General features: G+C 47.6%; 1 protein-coding gene across 1 annotated transcript; it reads right to left on the bottom strand.

Annotated features, from left to right (window-relative positions):
• Nucleotides 1-359: 359 nt before the first annotated feature.
• Nucleotides 360-1,043, bottom strand: LOC120847795 (translation initiation factor IF-2-like). The gene has a single exon (XM_040219670.1). It carries the CDS (start codon nt 1,041-1,043, stop codon nt 360-362), a length of 684 nt encoding a protein of 227 aa, XP_040075604.1.
• Nucleotides 1,044-24,362: the final 23,319 nt, after the last annotated feature.

Raw genomic sequence — 24,362 nt, 5'->3', positions numbered from 1 at the left:
CGAACAAAATGCCAAGTATAGAACAAACAGACAAATAAGCAAACAAACATACAAACACATTCGCCCCGCTTGTCTTTAAAGATGCACAAAACAAATCAAACAACCAACTTTTTTGTGTGTGTGTGTGTGTTTGAGTTCGACAGTGGATTGATGGCACACCACTGACGGTACATGGTACATTGATGATTCAGTGGTGACGACGTGCCCGGAATCACGCACTGTCAGATAGGGATTATCGCGGATGTGTCCACCTGTGTCGTTGCGCGGGTTACCGACGCCCTCCCTTGGGGCACTTCAGACACCGTCGGATAGACGTATTGGTATATAGCTGAGGCCGTCGGCACCTGCGCTCCTCCTCGTCACATCTGCGACGCGGACACGACGCGAGTCACTGACGTCGTAGCCCCCTGGGGCGTCTGCGTTACTGTGGGGTACTCAGCATACTGGACAGTTGTCGTGGCTGGAATTTGAGTGTTCACTTGACACGGCTGCGACGTGGAGCCGACGCGACGGAAGGACACCGTCCTTTGGGACACCGGCACTGCCGTGGGGTACGCGTACTGGTACTGCGGGTAGGCTGGAGCGGTGGCGACGGTGCTGCTGTACAGCTGCGACAGCGACGTGACGCGGCGTACCGACGTGGTCCCCTGGGTCACGGGTGCCGTCGTCTGGTAGGCGTACTGGTACGCCGGAGCCTGCGCAAGGGCAGCACTGGTCGGCATGGCATACTGGTACGCAGGGGCTTGTGCAATAGCCGCGCTGGTTGGCATGGCGTACACGGGAGAACTGGGCATGGCGAACATGGGCTGTGCCTGAGGCATCAGGCCGTAGCCAGAGGGGGCCGACGACCCGTAGAAGTTAATGGTGGTGTGGGCCGTGGCGGCCTGCTGATTTTCTGCCAGAGTTCCACCCGACGCGACGGACGAGCGCTGTTTAAACGGTAACAATGGAGCTGGTGGGGGTGGCGGGGGTGGCGGGTAGACAACCTGCGTATGCGCCGGCGAATTAGACACCGTCTTGTAACCTCCCAAGTGACGAGACATCGTCCATATCACGGAACTACATAAATATGCTTCAAACCCGACGCATATACTACTTCGTGCACATCGAGCACTGCGTGACAAGGATACCTTAGCTTTCTTTTATATTTCACCGGGGTTCCACTCACTGAAACCTCGCCAGTCCTCATTTTTTTCCTGTACAATGCACACCCACACCCCCTCCGCTCTTGTCTTACCACGTTTTTTTTTTTTTTTGTGTTCTATACATCACGTACTAAAGGTATATTGTAGCACCTTTAGTCTAAGTATACTAAAAGTATGTACAACCATTAGTTCACATTATATATAAAATACACGCACACACACACAATAAAAACGTACCTCAGCGTACCACATAGAACTCGTTATAATAGAAATAAAACACGTGTGCACGCAGGGACCAGACGTGTAAATTTAGTTCGTACGCACCCACACGCACCTTTAGTCCCGAACATATTTCGAATTAGTATTGAACCACGTACAGAATTCAGTTTAGATTAGTTCATTATACGCGGCGACACGTACAGAATACGTACAAAGGGCATTCAATATTTGTGGACTGAAGCCGAAGTGCAGTCAGTAGGTAGCACCACAATCCTGGTGCTTTATGACGAAATGACACCTAACGGACAAGATATCTTTCTATGAAGGGAGACGTGCGAACACGTGCTTTATAACTGAGAGCGAAACTCGCTGCTCGGGACTTGGACGTTGTGGCAAAGAAAGGAATTCAGAAGCAAATCTCGGATTTTTCGCAACACAGAAAGTTCACCGACTTCCCCTTGTCCTCAGTGCCGCTTCAGTTTGCAACGAAATTGTGTTCAAGTAATTATTTAAAAAAAAAAAGAATAACTTAATTACATCTTCAACAATCCTTCAGACTTTGGCTAAACTGTTTCCTAAATGTCACCTTGATACTATATAAAACGCCCCACTAATGTACACCCAAGGTCTTGACCGGAAATGTGAAGAAAATCAAGACGCGTGAGCAACTCGGCCCCCGAAGAAAAAGATCACATAGTAAGGAGGCGGTTGTTCTAGGCGCCCTCTTATTTCTCGGCGATCCCGTTGTGTTACAAAAGAAAATAAGGAACGAGGGGGCTCTTTTAAAATGACTTGCCAGTACCTTTACTAAACATCGAGAAACGCGCGCTCCAAATTGGCCAATATAGTCACAGCGGGCTTATTTATTTTATTTTTCCGTACGTACATTCTAGAGCGTAAATAAATATTGTCGCTGTCAGTGCTCCACAAGATTTGGATACCGTTATGGCCTAAGAAGCCAACTAAAAGATGTTTCACACACCACCGTTTTCTTAGGTTCTCTTAAGGTACGTATAAAGGGCGATTGATACACTTGCACCGAGTCCGACCGAGTATAACTGCAACGATTTGCAACGTAAGGGTTGCTATAGCAACAGCCGCTTCGGCTCCAGGAGAACGTGGTAAAAACAGGCTTTGTTGGAGGCGGCGCAGCTGTACGTCGCAAGCCGTTGCAGTTGTACGCAGTCGGACTCGACGCAAGTGTGTGAATCGCATCAGATCGCCGAAACGTTCGTGTCTCAAATGTCGCGTGCCAGGCTATCTCCTTGAACTGGTAGCCACGCTTAATACGAAGCACAGATGTCCTGGTGAATTGTGGCTTGCCAGACGTAAGCTTTCGTAACGTAATGTAACGTAAGAAAACGGGGCTGAGTAAACCAGACCATGACGTGATGCGAACCCACTCAATTTATCAAATAAATCAAACAATTGTAGCGTGCGCTAACCATGCATACGCCATGGCTCTCTGCTTTTGGAGGGCATGCCTTCGGATGGAACAACTTGTAACACCAGTTTTGATTGGGCTAGTTGGTTCATAATAGACAAGATTAAAATGGCGCAAACTTGACGGGGACGAAAAGAGGCACGCACGACAAGACTAGCGCTGACTTCCAACTAAGTGTATTGCATCATTCACCAAGCGATATATACCTGCGGACATAAAAAACAAAGCGTACATTAAGATTGTACGTCTACCACGCGCCTATCTTCAGATAAAACCACCAAGAAACCATAATTTTTTGCCAATAAGAGACACTGACGGCATGCTGACGCACTTGTCTCCCGTATTTTTTTTTTATTATTATAAAATAACGCTTTCATAATTTCCCTCTCTGTCTTGTCCTTTGCTCTCTTCGGGAACTTGGTCCATTTCAAAAGCGGTTTACACCCACATTGTTTAACGTGCTCACCAAGATGACCATCCAAATTGCTTCGTACCGAAAGATCATGCTGACGCGCTCTCTCATTAAAACAGCGACCCGTTTGTCCAATGTAAATGGGGCCACCGCTAAAATGAATATATCCTAAACAACCCCACTCGTGCACTTAGTGTACATGACGGCATGTCTTTTTGCGCACCGGGCACTTTAATGCCCAGTACCTATGGGATATATCTTGTAACTTGCAAAGAACCGAGAAATGCAGATTAATGCCATATCTAACAGCTCTCTTTTTAAATTGTGAGATACCTTGCGAATATAATTCACAACTTGGACTTTTCTTTATGATCTGCTCTATAGTACGTTTTTGTTTTTTTTATTCTGTGATCCTTTAAGTTTCCGTAATTTGCCTTCGCAAACACTTGATAGTAGCATGTTAGGGTACCCCGCAGATTTTAACTTCCTAAACTGAAAGGCTGCATTTACTTTAAGCAAACGGGTCGAGTGAGAGGGCGCACCAGCATAATCTTTCTGTACCAAGCAATTTGGGTGGTCATCTTGCTGAGCACGTTAAACGACTTGGGTGTGAATTGCTTTTGAAATCGACCAAGTTCCGGAAGAGAGCAAAGGACAAGACAAAAAAAAAAAAAAAAAAAAAAAAAAACAACAACAAAAAACAAGAAATTATAAACATTAAAAAAAAAGCGGGAGGCAAGTGCGTCAGCATGCTGTCGGTGTGTCTTATCGACAAAGCATTATCGATTCTTGATATTTTTTTACGTGGAATTTGGAGATGCTTTTTAACGCTACTTCCATTCCCATAATTTCTCCCGTCCACCCGGCCGTGCATTTTCCGCGAAATTTAGCGGGGAAAGTGGCGTCACATGACGTCACCTCACTTAAATTGACGGCACCTGAACCATATGTCAACTTAGTTTTCCGCTAAATTTAGCGGGGAAATTCACGTCTTGTTTCCAAAACATCAATCCAGTTTCTTCGCTAAATTTAGTTGGAAGATACATGTCACGTGACACACCAATTTTCTATATTGAATTTCATGCGTTATAAAAAGTCAAAGGTCGCTGGAAATTAGGTTCAAGTGACACGTGCTTTTCTAAGTTATTATCGTTATTATTATTAAACGATCAAGTACCGCGTCGGGAATGCGCGCGTCGTGCTCTGTTGTCGGCAAGCTTTTTAGTTTGCTGACAATGAAACTGGCGATTGAAATCAAAACAACACTGAAAGCAGGCATCAAGCAAAAACCGCGTTCCCGGTGACACCCACGATGTGAATGCAAGCGATCTAAGCTGTTATAAACTTTGAACTATGCGGCCTAGGGACCGATATGACAGCTCGTACGCGGCACGGTACGCCGGGCATTTCAGAAAATCTCAGACTTACCTTAGCTATATCTCCGTAAACAGATATTTACATACAGTCCAAATAGAGAACAGTGGCATTCTTAAATGTTTTCCCGACGTACAATAAAGCTATAGTTGCTAGAAAGCGTGGCTGTGAGACATCGCTAGCAAGCGTGTATTTAGCTATAAGCCGGGGTCAGACTGCTTATCCGTCATACAAATGACAGTTCGCATACAGGTTCGAAAGCGAGTTACCGCGAGACCCTTGCTTTAAATGCCGCATGGAAATGAGTTCAAGGAGGCAACTTGGCACGCGGCATTCGAACCATGGATATTGCGGCGACTCGTGCTTGCAAAATGTCTTTTTTATGATGTGTGAGCAGTGTGACCCCGGCTATAAGATGCTAGCAAACCTGCGTGGTTTTTGCACGCCAGAGGATGTAGGCCGCGCTCGCGTGTGTGACGGCATTCATTCGGCGCATATACTAAATCGTGAACCGTGCATCGCTAGGGAAACGAGCATTCCTGCACCAAGACATCCACAAAGGCTGCAGTTTCCAAGCCGAGGTTTTGAGGACCTTATACACCCTAATCCCTCCAAGTTGCTGAGGACCTTGTACACCCTAATTTCTTTTGACGATGTTAAAAGCGGAACGGGAGGAAACGTAAAAAAGTAAGTTGACCACTCTGTCTAGACGTTTCTTAATTAGAACATGAGATGTACGAGCTTAACTCGCCTGGGGTGGCGGAGGTGGCTGGATGATCATCGGTGGCGGCATCATGATGGGCGCCGGTGGTAACAACGGGGGTGTTGCGATGATAACTCGCTGTGGGGGAGGAGGAAGCAGTGTCTCGATCGTAGTGCACGAATGAGCATGTCGGACCGGCGTGACCAGGTGATTGTGAATGTGGTCTGTTGAGTGAACTGCCGTCAGCGAGCTGATCCTGCGCAACGGGCCATGAGACGAGGCTCCAGAACATATGGCTTGGTGCATGGAAGTTTGAGACGTAAGGCTGACGAAGGGATGATAGTGCATGATCGCTGGTACAGAGGCAAAACGATTGATGCATGACCGAACCACCATGGGAGCCAAATAGGAACTGAATGGCATGGCAGAATGCACGTGAAGCGATGATATCGAGGTATTATAAGCGCTCGGCATGCCAAAGGGAATCGGCGACGTTCTAGAGTCTGTGCGGACGAAGATGGTTCGAACGACCAGAGAGGAGGACGGTCCTGAAGACTCGGTCGTCTCAGTCGATTCGGACTCCTCTAAAGACGAGATCAATCGCCTTTGTCTACGGGAAGTCCTCTTCCGGCGTTCGTGGGTTCGAAAAAAGTATTTTGAAAACAAGAAGCAGATGATAATTATTAAAATGGCAGAAAAGATCGAGAAAAGAAGCGTGGCCCAATAGCCTACGAGCTCAATGAAAAAGCCCTTGCAAACGACATCCATGACCGAAGTTATAAGCTGAGAGACAATGAAGCACGGACCAATCACGGCGGGTTTAGATGCAACCGAAGTTTTAACATCTTGTGTCACACGTTTGACAAAACGCCTGAAGTACGAGGGCACCATCGGCACAAGAACTCGTTCAATGGAAGTCTTGGTGAGTCTAGGCATGATTCTTCGAGCCCAAAAGCTATGCCATTTGTCGTACATTCTCCTGGCAGTTCTTTGTACATTTCTGCGAGAGCGATTATCAGTGAACGACACATTTTTGATCGACAGCAAAAGGCGCTGGAAGGGGTCTTCATGGCTGGATAGCGAACCATTGACGATGGGACTCTGCTCACGAAGAGTCAGCTTTTGCAGCACCCCTTGTAGACTCACTTGTGGGACAGCAAGGCTGTGGTAATGAAAGGTGCGACCATGAGATGGCACTGGTCCCAAGTCAAAGATTGAGACCGATTCATTTTGACATTTACTTGCGATCTCGCTGGGAATAATTTTTGATAAAAGCTGGCTTCTGTTGCCAACAGGCCACATTCTGTCGATGGCATCGTCCAGAATGGCATAATCTTTTTTCAAGTAAGGCCCGCAAAAGTGGCAATATCCGAGTGTGTTGTATACGGTTAAGTAAATCACGGTAAGGATGGCTAGAATCACAAATGCGGAGAAGACGTAAGCCGTGACTATCAACATATGGCCTACGAAATTCGACACCTTACCCCGCTTCTGAGGTTGCACAGATTGGCGATGGACGGCAATGCCCGTCAGCAGACAAATTACGAGCAGTGCCAATGCCACGAAGAACAACGCCACCAAAACCAAAAGCCAAACGACTGCTTTTTCCGTTAAATATTTGTACACGCCATGATATTCCTCAAACCCTTGTAGCTTCATCTGGAGCATGTCAATGCTGGTGTACGAAGGACTCACGTCCACGTCACTGGCGTCGAGCGTCGACATCGAGTCTGCTAAAATCTCCAGGAGTTTAAGCCGATATGGCGCAGTTGTCCGGGCAACAGCCTGGACGACATTCCTGAAGAGTTCCTCATTATCTCTATGAACGCGAGCACATTGGTCGCCGATTTTTCTGAATGTGACGCCCTGGCGATGATGTCCCGCTGCATTTAACACGCGGCCAAGGAAGCGGTGGTCCATCGCACAGTCCCGGGCCATGTGGTGCAAGGGCACCCTGGCGTCCTCCATCACGCTGCTGGCGATAAACTTTTCAAAGGTCCGGTCAAAATCGGGGCCAAGTACCCTGCTGACGTTATGAAAAGGTAACTGTGTTTTGCGACTCTCCGCAATTTGACCCAACGTCAAGTTCACAAAGAGTTTGAGTTTTAAGAAAGTCGAGTTGTACAAGTCAGGAGCCCATTCCTTCAGTGCAACGTTCATGGCCTCTCTCGTGATGATGAGCCAGACCAAAAACATGACGCACAGAGTAAAGAGAACCGTCGAACTGATGGCATAAAACACGAAAGCCAGCATGTAGTTCTCGGTGACTCGCTGCTGGCGGCGCGCTCCACAGAGACTGGCGAGACGCATGAGAAAGATAACGACAATGACGACTATGAAAACACCCAATGCTACCCATAGATACGTAATAAAGGAGCTGATAGCACTATGATTGGATTTTATGTAGTCTCTAACGGTGTCATAATCGGGACTGAATGAGGTCAATTCCAGAAGGGTGGCGTCGGTGGGGGTGTCGGCAAGGCTATCTAAGATGCCTACACCTATGCCGGATATTAGAGGGCTGGAGCCGCCATCGGTCACGGGAAACGTCACAGTGTCGAAAATGAAACTGCCCTGGTTGTGAGCCGATGCAGACGTTGTTGTTTCCGAAGCTGCAGACGTGTTTGCCTGAGCCTGGCAGCTGCAGCCCAGCCCCCGGCAGATGAATACCACCAGGAGCAGGTACCCGCCGCTCGTTGCTGACACCATGGCTGTAGCTTCCGGTCCTGGGAGTTCTTTCCTACGAACCGTGGGAGAGGAACATAATTTCAGGCCCACGGGTCCGATCGTGCGCTCGTTCAATGTTTTTTTTCTTCTTCACAGCAAGCGGTCTAGCGTCGCGCGGAGGACACGGGCACTTAAAGTAATACAGGCGTAAAAAAGAAAAAGAAAAGTAGTCTTTGCAACGATTTTTTTTGTTCTTACATAGTTAAAAAGAGCCACCTAAAAGTTGTCGGCGAAAACAAATATGGTTTATGGAGAGAAATATTAGTGGTCGACTTTAATTTGAAGTAATAAGGGCAGCGAGCAATTTTCATAAAATCGTGATTCGAAAATTTTTTAAATTTAATTTATTGTCAGAACTGCCTCGTTCGCGTGCGCTGGGGAAAGGATAACAAATATTCTGAAATTCATAAATTTGCATAAAATCATATTCGCACAAGCTCCTGAAACGGCTTCCTCTTATTTTGATTCCATAAAGATCAGTGAGATTCCATGCTACAGCCCTCTGTTTGTACACTTTCTCTTCTTGTCCTCCATTTTTTTTTTTTGTGGGGGGCACTTTTTATTTTTTTTTTAACGCACTTTTAAACCTTTCAGGGATCGTAAGAATGAAGGAATCCAATTTATTTAAAAATCCAAAACCTTAGAACCGAAGGCCGTTAAACTTCAAAAGAAACCTTACCATTTTTATTTTTCGTTATTTTGTTTTAAAGGGGCAATGCAGCAATTTTCGTACCTTCAGTAAATATCGTTTACCGTAATATCCCGCAAATAACCCACCTAAAATCGAGAGCGAATCAGGCGAAAATGAAGATCGGGCTAACGATCCGTGTAAAAATTAAAAAAAAGTACAAAAACAACAATTTTTAGATTATGTTTTTCTGTCAAACATTTTATCACGGAGCGGGACAATGAAGCAAAGATGAATGTACTTACCAGTCAACAATGTTCCCCTTGCCCTCAATTGCCCTCCTATCACGTTCCACCTTCCTTTCTCTCTTCGCCTGGCGTTGCCTTCGTCTGCACCGCACATATATTGACGTAAGAAATGGCATAGTATGAACGGGCCTTAAAGGGACCTTGCAAGGACTTTTTTACTGGTTTTTAGTTTGCACCGAACCTGAGCGCATTGAGCGTAGTAACTTAATGAAACTTTTATTTTCTTAAATTCCGCTTTATTTTAAAATTTATGGGCAAATTAAAATTACAAAACAGGCATAAAATAACCTCCTTCATGACGTCCTTGGTTGCTTGAGTGGTCGTGAACTATACGAGGGGTAGTGAGCTCAGCGAGCGCTCACGGCTGCCGCACTCCGTGTCGACGGCTCGAGAGGGCGCGATACTAAAGCATGTTCTGGATAGGCTGTATGAAGCGGGCAGCCAGGGCGGCTTGCATTGCATTTGCTGTGCGATTAAACACTAATTCGGCATGAGACTCCATTCATCACAAACGACAGCAAACACGGGGTAAAGATCAGTTCAGAATGGGAGCCACTTCGCGCTGCCATACCGCCAAAAGGCCAAACCGCAAGCCAAAGCTGCTCGCCGAAGGCCTTGGAAACGCTCGGAACCGGTCGGATCCTCCAGTCCATACGACCGCAGCGCCGCCGCGTACATCCGGGACCTTTCTACGCCCGCCGCTCGTTGGTTCCTGATCCCAGTACACCTTTCCAGTATGCTCCGCCTTTTCAACCGCTTGGTGGCGGGTATGTCGACGGGTCATTTCTTGTTTCCGTACTTTATGAACTGCATTTGTTTATTTTCTGATCTAAAATACCGATCAAAAACTAATTTTATATATAATTGAAACGGTTCGGGCGACACTTATATTTTGTATCTCGACTAAAAAAAGCTTTTTAGCGGCTCTGACCCGTAGTAAGGACCAAAGACGTCACATATCGCGCGCTTTAGGCAACGCGGGTCGCCCTTGTAGGTGGAGGTGGTTCCCGCGCCGTCCAGTTAAAATATGATGGACTGATATTTAGTTACTCTCTCCGTGCCAGGTTGTTTCTTTTTGTGTAAACCGAAACCGAAACTAACTCAAGCAACGTTTCCTTCTGTTTGCGTGTGTGTGTGCGTGCATGCGCGTGCGTGTGTTTGTACGCGCGCGTGAGGATGCGTCCGCGTGTTTGCGTGTGTGCGTCTCTGCTTGTGCGTGCGTGTGCGTCTGAGCGCGGGCGTGTGTTTGCGCGCGTGCATGCGTGTGTACGTGCGTGCGCGCGTGTATATGTGTGACTGCGAGCGCGCAAGCGTCTGTTTGTGCGTTCTATTGCACTGCGCCAGCAAGAATACCAATTGGATGTTCCTGGACACTGCTAAAACACTAACTTATTGATTATTATTACTATTATTGTTATTGAAACATAGCCCTCAGTCTTTCTATAGACGGGAAAAGAAAATTGATTGGTTCCCAGTCTTTAGACACAGGGCCCTAAACTTTTTTATAACTGGCTGTAACTGTATTTATAAATTTCTAAGGCTGACCATGCAAAGCTACAGGGGGTGATAGCCTGCCATTGAATTTTCCATAGACGACCATAGACCATTTTTGTATGGGATGTCTCGGACTGGTTTATAATGGGTTTTGCCTCTTTATGTGTGTAAGTTTTTGTGCATGTCATCATATTCTCAAATGAATAGATTTCCCAGGTTGACATGGTCATGTGACGGGTTCTAGAAGCATGTCATAAATATTTGTCAAACATTTTCACTATATTTTGATTTAATGTTATCAGATATAAACTCGAGACTGATTTTCTTACTGTACACTTCCATCAATAAATATTTGTAAAAAAATGCTAGTATTGAGCATTTCACCCTAGTTTCCAATTTATGAGCATAGAGTGATTTGTAAGAACATTATATATGAACTCATATATAAAATTTTGTTTGCAAACATAAAAATTGTATGCAAAAGAGGCACTTTATTATCAGCTATTTGCATGAATTACAACTGACATTATAAAAAACTAGACTGCTAACAACTGTTGCCTTTCAAGCAGAAATCTCACCTGTACATTATGGACAGAGCCATATATAAGCTTTTCAAAACCATTTCATATTAATTATTTAGCACCCTCTTCTTCACCCTTCTCACCAACTTCAATAAATGTAGGGTGTAGCACGAAACAGCACCCCTTTCAGTAAAATTATGAGGGTGTATTCCTACATTTTAGGGTGTTAAAAAAGTGTAGCTGAGGGTGTAAGTTGCTAAAACAGCCCTTCTACACCCTTAAAGGTGTAAAAACTTTTACTGTGGGGGAGGCGGCACCGCTCGCACGGAATAAAACCGGTTTTTCTCCCGGTCCGCTGGCGCCCTTATCTCCCGCTCTTCATTTCCTCGCTTCGGGTCACGGTGGCAAAAGCGGTTTGGAGAACGGAGTCATGAAGGAAAGTAGACTCCCAGGACTCCGCAATATTTGACGTCAACGCACCGGCGCGGATCGCGCGGGAACTTCAAATTCGGCATTTGGAAATTATTGTTATTATTTTTTTTTGCTTGACAAATAGTGGATTCCCAAGTTTCGAATTTTGAGGGTAATGTCCCGGCATCGTTTTCAATCGTTTGGAGATTTTGATGTGTCAGTGCCCTTTAAGCACGCGAAGAGTACGAGATCACCGACGGGAAGAAAGTGCGCTCCGTGATTGACCGCTTCCTTAATGCGGGCGCTTACGTCACAATACGGGCACCCGGAAAAGTTAAAAATATTGAACAATTGAAAAAGGGAGTGGTGAAGTCAGAACCGGAAACGGGAATCTATTCGAGTCCCGGTTCACATACAAGTGAAATACGTATCTGTTTAGACAGCGCTTCAGTATTCCAGCCTCTGTAGTAAGTGCGCCGTTAACGCTGCCCGTCGTTGGCAATGGCGCGCAGACGCCGCCATCTTGAACTCGGTGGGTGCAGCGCTGGATCAGTGCTAAGTTACGCTCAAGTCAGGGCTGCGTCAGGGCTGTCGACGACGACGACGACGAGAGTAGTGGTTGTCTCCGATTGCTCTCCGAATTCCTACTGGTATTTTTAATATCTGCTGCACCATCGGCCCGCGCTGGATGCTCACCAGGCCCGAAGGTCTTCTGGATCGCTAGGTTGGACATTTGAGAAAAGGTACATGGAAGTGACGTAATGCAAAGGAGGAGCGTATCCTAGCAACACTCACGTGGCGGCTCTGCCCACTTTGACGCCGCTACGTCATCGCAAACTTGACACCCGTCACCCGTTTCAGCGACGTCCGGAGCCAACCACCGACGAGCGGAAGTAGCTACGCATTCCCTGAGGCGTCCCTACGCGCGGGATACGGGGTAGGATTTACTACGACGCGGGGAGCAGTTCCTGCGTTTAGCGAAGGAACGGCAACCAATCCTGTGCGTCGCTGGCCGTCGCATCTGTTCTAGTACAGGTAAAAGTATTGAAAAACAATCAAAACCTTTTGGGCGTTGTTAAAACAAACCGCTTTTTTGTACCCTTTTGCAATACATTTAAGAATTAATTGGAGAGAAAGTTGTTCCAATATTATGCGGGATGTGCGCTACGCGCCTTCTTCAAACCAAAATGTCGAACCACGAGGAGCCGGGTGTGCCGGGGGCAGCGAAGGGGTCGGCGGAACCAACGGGGAGCGCGCGAGTGACGGCGGCTTTAGTCAGAAACAATTTGTTTATCTTTCGAGAACTTGCTATTGCTGTGCTCAAATAAGAATGTTTGGCGCAACATCTGTGATAATTCTTTCAAAGTGGTCCAGTTTTTATATGGTGGTATGCTAGTCAGAGAATATATATATTTTTTTTTCCTTTCGAAATTTAACTATTGTGCTCAAATAAGACCAGAGTGTTCAACAAGATATCTGTGATATATACTTAAGATTGCCCAATTGCTTACATGGTTCCAGTCGATGCTCAGTTTTACTTCCAAGAATGAAATATTACATTCCATGTTATCACACTTTTATTCATGAAGTCACAGGTTTTTCTTTAAGAAATAAAGCAATTTTCAAAACAAACTACATATGCACTGTCTTGAGATAACACAATCACCTAACTTTGATGAAGTACCATAAAAGAGATAATAAAATGGAGCAGAAGGCAAGACGCTTTGAATCATTTGTAAAATGAAACAATGTCCATGACAACAATATCCCTGGTTCAATCAGCAACTAAGAAAGCAATCTCTGCAAAAGCAAGCATTTCTTTCTAGAGGTAGTCTAAATTACTTCTGAGTTCTTTGCAGGGGCAATCCAGATGACCTGTTGGTCTGGCAACTAAACCTCCGAACCTTTTCTGTCACTGTCGACTGCGTCTCGTGCCTTCTGCTGATAAAAATTAAAAAAAAGGCTGTATCGATTTCACCGCGATGCACTCGACACGTATCCGGAGGCAGCACGCTGGCTGTGCGACGAACTTCACAAGGTGTAGGAGCTGAAGAGAGTATGTAGTTTGTGGACGGCCATGACTGTGGAGCAGGAAGCGAAGTGTGCACTTTACGGCTTCCACGGGGAGGGCTTCACTGAGGGCAAGAATGTGACGGGGTCCTTGGTGTACAGGACCTCAGTCGTGGTGGCGAGAGGTTCCCTGTCGCTGGCGGCGTCCGTGCTGGGCACCACCGCAGCGAGGGCGCTGAGGGGCTTCCCGACGGAGTCCCTGGTGGTCGGGACTACCGTCGTGGCGGCGGACCCCTTGCGTGTGGCGCTCCGCACGGGCACGTCTGCGGCGGGTTCCGAACCGGGCGACAAGGCGCTGCCTCAGAGCCTTCCCCCTGTCCGAGAGGCCGACCGGAAGGCCGACCGGAGGGCCGGCAGGAGCCAGCCTCTCGGGAGCCGACGCTGACCTCTCCGAGCTCGGCTCAGAACCGTCCGAGCTCGGCTCAGACTCCAACTCTGACTCTCCAGGGTCGGCGTCTGACTCCGGTTCTGGCTCGCTCGATGCAAGGCAGATGTAGTGGAGCACTGCACATGCCGAAATAATGGCGGTGGCTGTTGAAGGGTGGTAATACAGAGCCCGGTGCCTTTGCAGACACCGGAATCTGTTTTTCAACAGCCCGATGCAGCGCTCCACAACAGACCTGATCGAGGGATGCGCCTTATTAAACCGGCCGCAAGCGGTGGAGGTCGCGTGGTTCCCGGGGACAGGGGTGATGAGCCAAAGCTCCCAGGGGTAGCCGCTGTCACCTGCACATGTAGAGGATGGAACATATTACATTCTTTACTTTTTACATTAAAAGGCAAGAAAACAGCTGTGTGCAACTATGTCAATTATAATGTAACTTAAGTGTGACTTAAAAGTGTGTTAATATTTCTGCACTACAGTATCAGTTTACATTATGATTAATTAGCACCAGCTTGCCTGCAAACTCCCAGTTATTTCATGTAACTATGTGTTTTCCTGGTGGGTTGTATGGGATGTGTGCACGATTCCTTAGGGGTGCTGTGTTGTATGCAAGTGCATTATTAGGCCCTTGCATCCGACAGATATAAGCTCTGTTGCTTTTGGGAGTGTGGCCGTGACCTTAGGCACGGGCAGAGCAGAACACGCTGGCCTTGTCTTTGGCAAGCAAGGGGATAAGGCGCCAGTTCGACGAACCTCTTTCCTAATCCTCAGTAGAGTTGGAGATGGGGAAAAAAAAGGGGGTGGTTAGATTGGAAAGGAGTCAGGTCCTCTTGGGACACGGAGGGTCTAATAGGAGGAGCTATATAGGCAGACCGAAGAAGAAGGGTCAAGGAAAAGAATCCAGTGTGTGGGACAGAGACGACCCGACGACAGATTTGGCGAGCCCCAAGTGGCCAAGGAGGAATTGATCCCATTCCGTACAAACTGACGACCGTCAAAGCGACCAGGCGAGCCCCCAGGGATCAGCCAAAGAGCTCCAACTTCATGCAAAAACCAACCAGCAAGCGGGTACAGGCAGACAGTAACAGTGAGTGGGCCGAACCGGACAGCGACTCGCACTGCGGTCGCATTCCTTGCATAGTCTATCACTGTCGTGAGATTGGTGTAGTGTGGCTTTCGTAGCCTGCAGAGTGTGAGAGTTATGTGGACATAAAATGGCCAAACTTTGGGTGTTGTCTCACTTCAAGGAGTTCCAGCAACTGTGTTTGTGTGCCTCACAACAAGCATAGTACGTGTGGTACTGTGGCTTTCAAGCAGTGGGAGCCACCGTGTGCGTAAGGAATGAATTTAGTATGCTCACCAAGCAGGAACCGGCCGTCGCGTGGCACCTGCCCTTGCTCGAGTTGGCTTCGGAGCCAGGAAAATTGCCACACGAAGGAGTCGTGCACCGACCCGGGATACCGTGGGTCGATGCACATTATCCGGCAGTCGGCGTCACACACCTGAAAGTGAGAGAGATATTGACATGTAATTACCTGAATCCACAAGTAGTAGATTGTACTTATGGTTCACAAAGCAGTCGCAATTTCAGAACCTTTTAAGTTATTTTGTCTGACACATGCATGTCAACACACCTTCCTGGATGCAAGGTACAACTAACTACCTTAAAACAAAAATAATGTTGTTTTTTTTTGTTTTTTTTTTCGGAAGCTTGCACGTCTTAGCAGACAAGTATTATTTTTGGGAGAAGCGTCTCACGGCTCACATGCTACGTAGAGCACACGCTCGCGCAGTCGTGAGACCCCACAGCCCGCAGTCATAAAACGGCATACTTAAACCGCATCGGCAATACGTTTTTGTTTTGTGTTTTCTAGAGATTTGGGGCGCGTTTTGACAACGTAACATGAGTGTACTTACCACCATCACGTTGAGGGCGTAGAAGTACTTGCGGCACCAGTACGCCGCCTTCGTGACGGTGGGGTCGTTCTTGGACGGGCCGACGATGGAGACCATGGTCCCGTCCACGCAACTGATGACGCCGGGTATCCTGCCGAGCAGCCTGAAGCCCTTCTCCGCGTCGAACCTCTCGCTCGGCGCCTCGGGGAAGTGGATCCAGCCACGCTGGACCCCGAGACGACGCACGATAGCGACGGACACGGCGCGGACCGCAACGCTGACTGTCTTTTGGTCCCGCGCTACGTGTTCGTCGCTCGCCACCATGCCTTGGAAGCTCCCCGTGCCGTAGAAGTGCAGTGCACACAACACTTGAAGCTCCACAGTCATGACCGTCCACGAGGTACGCACTCTCCTCACCTCCGGTTCCTCGCGAAGTTCGTCGCACAACCACCGCACCACGATCTTGGGCAGGCGGTATTGCTTCCAAAAGATCTCCTCCGCGAGCTCGAATGCATCGCGGTGTTCGCGATACAGCCTTTCTGGCGAAAAAAAAAGCTCTATTAAAGAAAAAGACGAATTGACGAGACGGCGACGCCTCGCCGCCGAACACATGCTGCCAATGACACCTAGTTCCGAGCAAGTACCTTTTGAAACGTACTCGGTACAAAACGAAACGTCATTTTGTTGTCACGTCCGGTAGCCGACTCCGCCCAGTTTTGCCGACTCCGCCCACATTTTTCTAGGGAAATTACGTCACTTTTGTTTCCAACCAATCAGACGTGATGACGTCACTTCCGTGTACTAAAAAAAGGTACATGTACAATGTCGAACCAGGTTCGACATTGTACATGTACCTTTTTTTAGTACACGGAAGTGACGTCATCACGTCTGATTGGTTGGAAACAAAAGTGACGTAATTTCCCTAGAAAAATGTGGGCGGAGTCGGCAAAACTGGGCGGAGTCGGCTACCGGACGTGACAACAAAATGACGTTTCGTTTTGTACCGAGTACGTTTCAAAAGGTACTTGCTCGGAACCACAGTGCTCGGAACTAGGTGTCATTGGCAGCATGTTTTCGGCGGCGAGGCGTCGTCGTCTCGTCAATTCGACTTTTTCTTTAATAGAGCTTTTTTTTTCGCCCGAAAGGCGGTATCGGGAACACCGCGATGCATTCGAGCTCCCGGAGGAGATCTTTCGGAAGCCATACCGCCTGCCCAAGATCGTGGTGCGGTGGTTGTGCGACGAACTTCGCGAGGAACCGGAGGTGAGGAGAGTGCGTACCTCGTGTACGGTCATGACTGTGGAGCTTCAAGTGTTGTGTGCACTGCGGTTCTACGGCACGGGGAGCGTCCAAGGCATGGTGGCGAGCGACGAACACGTAGCGCGGGACCAAAAGACAGTCAGCGTTGCGGTCCGCGCCGTGTCCGTCGCTATCGTGCGTCGTCTCGGGGTCCAGCGTGGCTGGATCCACTTCCCCGAGACGCCGAGCGAGAGGTTCGACGCGGAGAAGGGCTTCAGGCTGCTCGGCAGGATACCCGGCGTCATCGGTTGCGTGGACGGGACCATGGTCTCCATCGTCGACCCGTCCAAGAACGACCCCACCGTCACGAAGGCGGCGTACTGGTGCCGCAAGTACTTCTACGCCCTCAACGTGATGGTGGTAAGTACACTCATGTTACGTTGTCAAAACGCGCCCCAAATCTGTAGAAAAAAAAAAAAAAACGTATTGCCGATATGGCTTAAGTATGCCGTTTTATGACTGCGGGCTGTGGGGTCTCACGACTGCGCGAGCGTGTGCTCTACGTAGCATGTGAGCCGTGAGACTCTTCTCCCAAAAATAATACTTGTCTGTTAAAACGTGCAAGCTTCCGTAAAAAAAACAAAAAAAAAACAAAAAAAAAAAACATTATTTTTGTTTCAAGATAGTCAGTTGTACCTTGCATCCAGGAAGGTGTGTTGACATGCATGTGTCAGACAAAATAACTTAAAAGGTTCTGAAATTGCGACTGCTTTGTGAACCATAAGTACAATCTACTACTTGTGGATTCAGGTAATTACATGTCAATATCTCTCTCACTTTCAGGTGTGTGACGCCGACTGCCGGATAATGTGCATCGACCCACGGTATCCCGGGTCGGTGCACGACTCCTTCGTGTGGCGATTTTCCTGGCTCCGAAACCAACTCGAGCAAGGGCAGGTGCCACGCGACGGCCGGTTCCTGCTTGGTGAACATACTAAATTCATTTCTTACGCACACGGTGGCTCCCACTGCTTGAAAGCCACAGTACCACACGTACTGTGCTTGTTGTGAAGCACACAGACACAGTTGCTGGAACTCCTTGAAGTGAGACAACATCCAAAGTTTGGCCATTAATCTTTGTTTATGTCCACATAACTCTCACACTCTGCAGGCTACGAAAGCCACACTACACCAATCTCACGACAGTGATAGACTAGGCAAGGCATGCGACCGCAGTGCGACTCGCTGTCCGGTTCGGCCCACTCACTGTTTCTGTCTGCCTGTACCCTCTTGGTGGTTGGTTTTTGCATGAAGTTGGAGCTCTTTCACTGATACCTGGGGGCTCGCCTGGTCGCTTTGACGGTCGTCAGTTTGTACGGAATGGGATCAATTCCTCCTTGGCCACTTGGGGCTCGCCAAATCTGTCCTCGGGTCGTCTCTGTCCCACACACTGGATTCTTTTCCCTGACCCTTCTTCTTCGGTCTGCCTATATAGCTTCTCCTATTAGACCCTCCGTGTCCCAACAGGACCTGACTCCTTTCCAATCTAACCACCCCCTCTCTTTTCCCCATCTCCAACTCCACCGAGGATTAGGAAAGAGGTTCGTCGAACTGGCGCCTTATCCCCTTGCTTGCCAAAGACAAAGCCAGCGTGTTCTGCTCTGCCCGTGCCTAAGGTCACGGCCACACTCCCAAAAGCAACAAAGCTTTTATCTGTCGGATGCAAGGGCCTAATAATGCACTTGCATACAACACAGCACCCCTAAGGAATCGTGCACACATCCCATACAACCCACCAGGAAAACACATAGTTACATGAAATAACTGGGAGTTTGCAGGCAAGCTGGTGCTAATTAATCATAATGTAAACTGATACTGTAGTGCAGAAATATTAACACACTTTTAAGTCACACTTAAGTTATATTATAATTGACATAGTTGCACACAGCTATTTTCTTGCCTTTTATTTTAAAAAGTAAAGAATGTAATATGTTCTATCCTCTACATGTGCAGGTGACAGCGGCTACCCCTTGGAGCCTTGGCTCATCACCCCTGTCGCCGGGAACCACGCGATCTCCACCGCTTGCGGCCGGTTTAATAAGGCGCATTCCTCGATCAGGTCTGTTGTGGAGCGCTGCATCGATCGGGCTGTTGAAAAACAGATTCCGGTGTCTGCAAAGGCACCGGGCTTTGTATTACCACCCTTCAACAGCCACCGCCATTATTTCGGCATGTGCAGTGCTCCACAACATCTGCCGTGCATCGAGCGAGCCAGAACCGGAGTCAGACTCCGACCCTGAAGAGTCAGAGCTGGAGTCTGAGCCGAGCTCGGACGGTTCTGAGCCGAGCTCGGAGAGGTCAGCGTCGGCTCTCGAGAGGCTGGCTCCTGCCGGCCCTCCGGTCGGCCTTCCGGTCGGCCTCTCGGACAGGGGGAAGGCTCTGAGACTGCGCCTTGTCGCCCGGTTCGGAACCCGCCGCAGACGTGCCCGTGCGGAGCGCCACACGCAAGGGGTCCGCCGCCACGACGGTAGTCCCGACCACCAGGGACACCGTCGGGAAGCCCCTCAGCGCCCTCGCTGCGGTGGTGCCCAGCACGGACGCCGCCAGCGACAGGGAACATCTCGCCACCACGACTGAGGTCCTGACCACCAAGCACCCCGTCACATCCTTGCCCTCAGTGAAGCCCTCCCCGTGGAAGCCGTAAAGTGCACACTTCGCTTCCTGCTCCACAGTTATGGCCGTCCACAAGCTACATACTCTCTTCAGCTCCTTCACCTTGTGAAGTTCGTCGCACAGCCAGCGTGCTGCCTCCGGATACGTGTCGAGTGCATCGCGGTGAAATCGATACAGCCTTTTTTTTATTTTTATGAGCAGAAGGCACAAGACGCAGTCGACAGTGACAGAAAAGGTTCGGAGGTTTAGTTGCCAGACCAACAGGTCATCTGGATTGCCCCTGCAAAGAACTCAGAAGTCATTTAGACTACCTCTAGAAAGAAGTGCTTGCTTTTGCAGAATTGCTTTCTTAGTTGCTGATTGAACCAGGGATATTGTTGTCATGGACATTGTTTCATTTTACAAATGCTTGAAAGCGTCTTGCCTTCTGCTCCATTTTATTATCTCTTTTATGGTACTTCATCCAAGTTAGGTAATTGTGTTATCTCAAGACAGTGCACATGTAGTTTGTTTTGAAAATTGCTTTATTTCTTAAAGAAAAACCTGTGACTTCATGAATAAAAGTGTGATAACATGGAATGTAATATTTCATTCTTGGAAGTAAAACTGAGCATCGACTGGAACCATGTAAGCAATTGGGCAATCTTAAGTATATATCACAGATATCTTGTTGAACACTCTGGTCTTATTTGAGCACAATAGTTAAATTTCGAAAGGAAAAAAGAAATATATATATTCTCTGACTAGCATACCACCATATAAACACTGGACCACTTTGAAAGAATTATCACAGATGTTGCGCCAAACATTCTTATTTGAGCACAGCAATAGCAAGTTCTCGAAAGATAAAAAAAATTGTTTCTGACTGAAGCAGCCGTCACTCGCGCGCTCCCCGTTGGTTCCGCCGACCCCTTCGCTGCCCCCGGCACACCCGGCTCATCGTGGTTCGACATTTTGGTTTGAAAAGGCGCGTAGCGCACATCCCGCATAATATTGGAACAACTTTCTCTCCAATTAATTCTTAAATGTATTGCAAAAGGATACAAAAAAGCGGTTTGTTTTAACAACGCCCAAAAGGTTTTGATTGTTTTTCAATACTTTTACCTGTACTAGAACAGATGCGACGGCCAGTGACGCACAGGATTGGTTGCCGTTCCTTCGCTAAACGCAGGAACTGCTCCCCGCGTCGTAGTAAATCCTACCCCGTATCCCGCGCGTAGGGACGCCTCAGGGAATGCCTAGCTACTTCCGCTCGTCGGTGGTTGGCTCCGGACGTCGCTGAAACGGGTGACGGGTGTCAAGTTTGCGATGACGTAGCGGCGTCAAAGTGGGCAGAGCCGCCACGTGAGTGTTGCTAGGATACGCTCCTCCTTTGCATTACGTCACTTCCATGTACCTTTTCTCAAATGTCCAACCTAGCGATCCTGGTGTCGTTCTGGGACTTTCTGGGTGGCAGTAGAGCCACTCGATATGGCAGCGTAGCTGCCAGAGTAGCGCCACGCTTTTCCCTGTGCCGCCTCTCACCGCGATTGGCCACACGCGGTACCATAGCAACGAGCTGAGCTGGCTCGGTTTCCGTAGCGACCGAGTGACGACTCGTCACGTGACCTCTCAAGAGCCGTGATGTCATCGGTAAGATGGCAGCGCCCAGAGCTGGTGGATGCGAGTTTGTTCGGTGCGCGGAGTCGTGATGTGCCGCAGCTTGCCGACGATTTAGGGCTTCTTCGTGCTTCCTGACGTAGGTATAACGTGAAGATCTGAAAGAATGATACTTTATACCCTTTTTGTGCAAGATCGCTCTGGATATAAGCACCTGTGCGACAGCATCTGTAATATCGCCTTAGCGCCCTGCTGGAAATGAGGCGCACATTCACATTGAGGAAGTAGTCAGAATTAATGTGTGCCAATGTGCAGTGTAACACGAATGTGCAAAACCAAGAGTTTTCTCATTGGTGCACATAGGAAGACTGCAGGGAAGCCACAATCTTAGAAAAGGGGCAGTTTTCTGATTGAGGTGAAGCCAACCTTGGGGAAAGAACTCGGGCAAGTTTCTATGAGCACCAATGTGCTCCTATGAGCACATTGGCGCCGATAGCACCAATGTAGTTAAAAAGACATTTTCTCATTCGGGCCATGGGATACATTGCAGGAAAGACAAAATCCGGGGGAAGGGTTACTTCATAAAGCAGGTGAAGCCAACTTTAGGGAGATCTCAAGCAATCTCACCATTTTCTCATTGGTGCTTGTAGAAACACTACAGGGAAGCTGCAATCCGGGGCAACCAACTTCCAAAGCCAAGTTTGTAGACGATAGCTGGCAGAGTCTATGAAGACCATTAGCACCAATCTGCGTGATGCCTCGTTCGCTTATTACTGCCACTCTAAACACTACAGGGAAGCTGCAGCGTGAAGGCGTTGACAAGTGAAGTCAATCTCTAGAGTCGGCAAGCACTTATTAGGACTAATAGTTTGCTCATTAGTGTCCATACCTTGACGTATTATCACCGACTTGTTATATACTAAATACAAGCTCAATTACCATGCCAAGGCCGCACCAGAGGGTTCCCTCCCCCAGTCGCACAACTATTTATGCTCACTATTATGCCAACCTGAAAATAATTGGTATAATTGGCTTTCGTATGGCACAAGATTTTTTTTTTTTTTATAGTGCCCCGAGTAGAACTGAAGTCCCAATCGTATGAACATTCAGATTTTCATGCAGGGAACAAACTTGCAGCAGCCTGTAAAGCAGTAGTAGGTACTGGTACACAAGAATATCACAACTGCTCTTTCAAATACAATGCTTTATTTTAACTGGAAGCTGCAACCTTTCACAGTACAAAAGTAAAGCATTTTGCATACAGTAACCCATTGTACGTGTTCTTGTTTAATACAGCCCTAGTCACCTTCATCTTTATGAAAACAGACTTCTCCCAAAGAGCAATTATCCCTACATTATTGCTTAATCATGGTGTCTACCAAACTATTACATGTCAAATTCGCAGACTTTTCTAGGTTTTCTTTTACATGTGAAACTTCAGAACTAGCTACACTTGTAGTTCCGTGCGGCAGGAGGGACGCACATGCCAAGAAAGGCTGACGCCAAAACCATATGGCTGTTTCCCTCTAAACAAAATGCTACATAGATGGCTCTGTTAAGTCAGTGATCATTTTCTCAGATTTAGCTAAGTTTTTCATGATTTCCCTGACTTTTTCACAAGCTCAAAAGTTCCTTTGCAATTATTGCTTTTTTAGGTTGGTAGACACCCTGCTAATGTCAGTAGGTATGCTTGATTTAGCTGCACCCACCTGCATGGTGCAGAAAGTGTACAGTGCAGGGCAATGTAATTACGGTATGCATTGTCCAGGATTAAAGGCATTTCACATAATGGAACAAGGACAGACACCACAAGTGGTTCTGTCCTCGTCCTTTTGTTACAATATTTCGATCCTGGAGACCAAACACAACAAGCCCCTAAAGAGTCCTCAAGATAGTCTGCACCAACAAGTAGGATACAGTGATGTACATACACTGAGAGTACCAGTGCAGGTGGTGTAGGCAAATCAAACATACCTACTAACATGACATGATGGTTACTCCTTTTCATAATAGTTGGGCAAAAGGCTGGCAAATAACCTGTTGCCTGACCGCATGACAACAAATTTTGACAAGACATTGTCTGCTGAGACAATCCTCACATTCTGCTTAGAATAATACTCATTTACATGGGTCACATGAAGCGTTCTTGACGAGACATGCTCTTCAAGAAGTAGCACACAACGGTGAACACCATTTTCCTTGTATACACAGATTTTCAATATTTCTCCACACAACCCGTTTTTCAATTGTACAAAGGAATTATTGCGACGCTTGCATTTACCATATTCTTTAGAGTGCAACAACTCACCTCCTGCAATCACCCTTTTATACACAGTACAGACACTGCCAGGTAAAACAACAGAGCTACCAAAAAAATTGTGGCTACTTCCATGTTTTAAGCCTTTGCCAATAAGGTGGCATTTCTCCACCTCATTTGTATGCACTAAGCGCTTTGACCCAAGCAAGCCCTCACAAAACTCTTGCACTGTTTGTTGCCTGATGTAGCATTTAACGAAGTAGTACACAGAGCGGTACAAAAGATAACTCTTGGCTATTTGCAGAGGTACTTTTCGTGTCCCTTTTGCTAATTTTAAAAGAAAGCCGTTTGCAGATTCATATGCAAAAGCAGAATGGGCCCATAACGGGCCCCACTCTTTTACGCTTTTCGGCAGATGAGTGAGAAGATGGACGTTATATGTCATTGACGTTTTCGTGTACAACTCTTGCATCCCACAAACAAACTCGGTCAACATAAGGTCGGCATTATTCACATCTGTATGCGTCACAGAGTCCTTGAGCAGAGCATACACACTCTGTGAAAGCAAAGCAAAATGTTTAAGATATTTTCTTGGAAGAATGCCATCCAGGCAAGGAAAAGCATAGTACAACAACCAGCATTTCCACTCCGACGCCTTCCAGAACCGTCGCTCAGAAATGGGCCTTGGCAGTCGAGAAACAGTTTTGGGGGGAAACATCCTTTCTAATCTCTTGTTAATTTTAGCTACAGTCGAGGGCTCTCCAATATAAAACTTTTCACCAACAGACGAGAACCATAGCTCTGCTAGTTGCCGTACCACCCCAAGAAGGACAGCATGCATGTAGTCTGGTACGAAC

The sequence above is a fragment of the Ixodes scapularis genome, unplaced genomic scaffold (genome assembly GCF_016920785.2).
Source record: "Ixodes scapularis isolate PalLabHiFi unplaced genomic scaffold, ASM1692078v2 PGA_scaffold3__209_contigs__length_174095766, whole genome shotgun sequence".
NCBI classification, from domain to species: Eukaryota; Metazoa; Arthropoda; class Arachnida; order Ixodida; family Ixodidae; genus Ixodes; species Ixodes scapularis.
This window is presented reverse-complemented; position numbering and strand designations above follow the sequence as displayed.

What these genes read in the sequence shown, in the direction of transcription:
- LOC120847795 (XM_040219670.1), bottom strand. Translation starts at nt 1,043, where the DNA reads ATGTCTCGTCACTTGGGAGGTTACAAGACGGTGTCTAATTCGCCGGCG.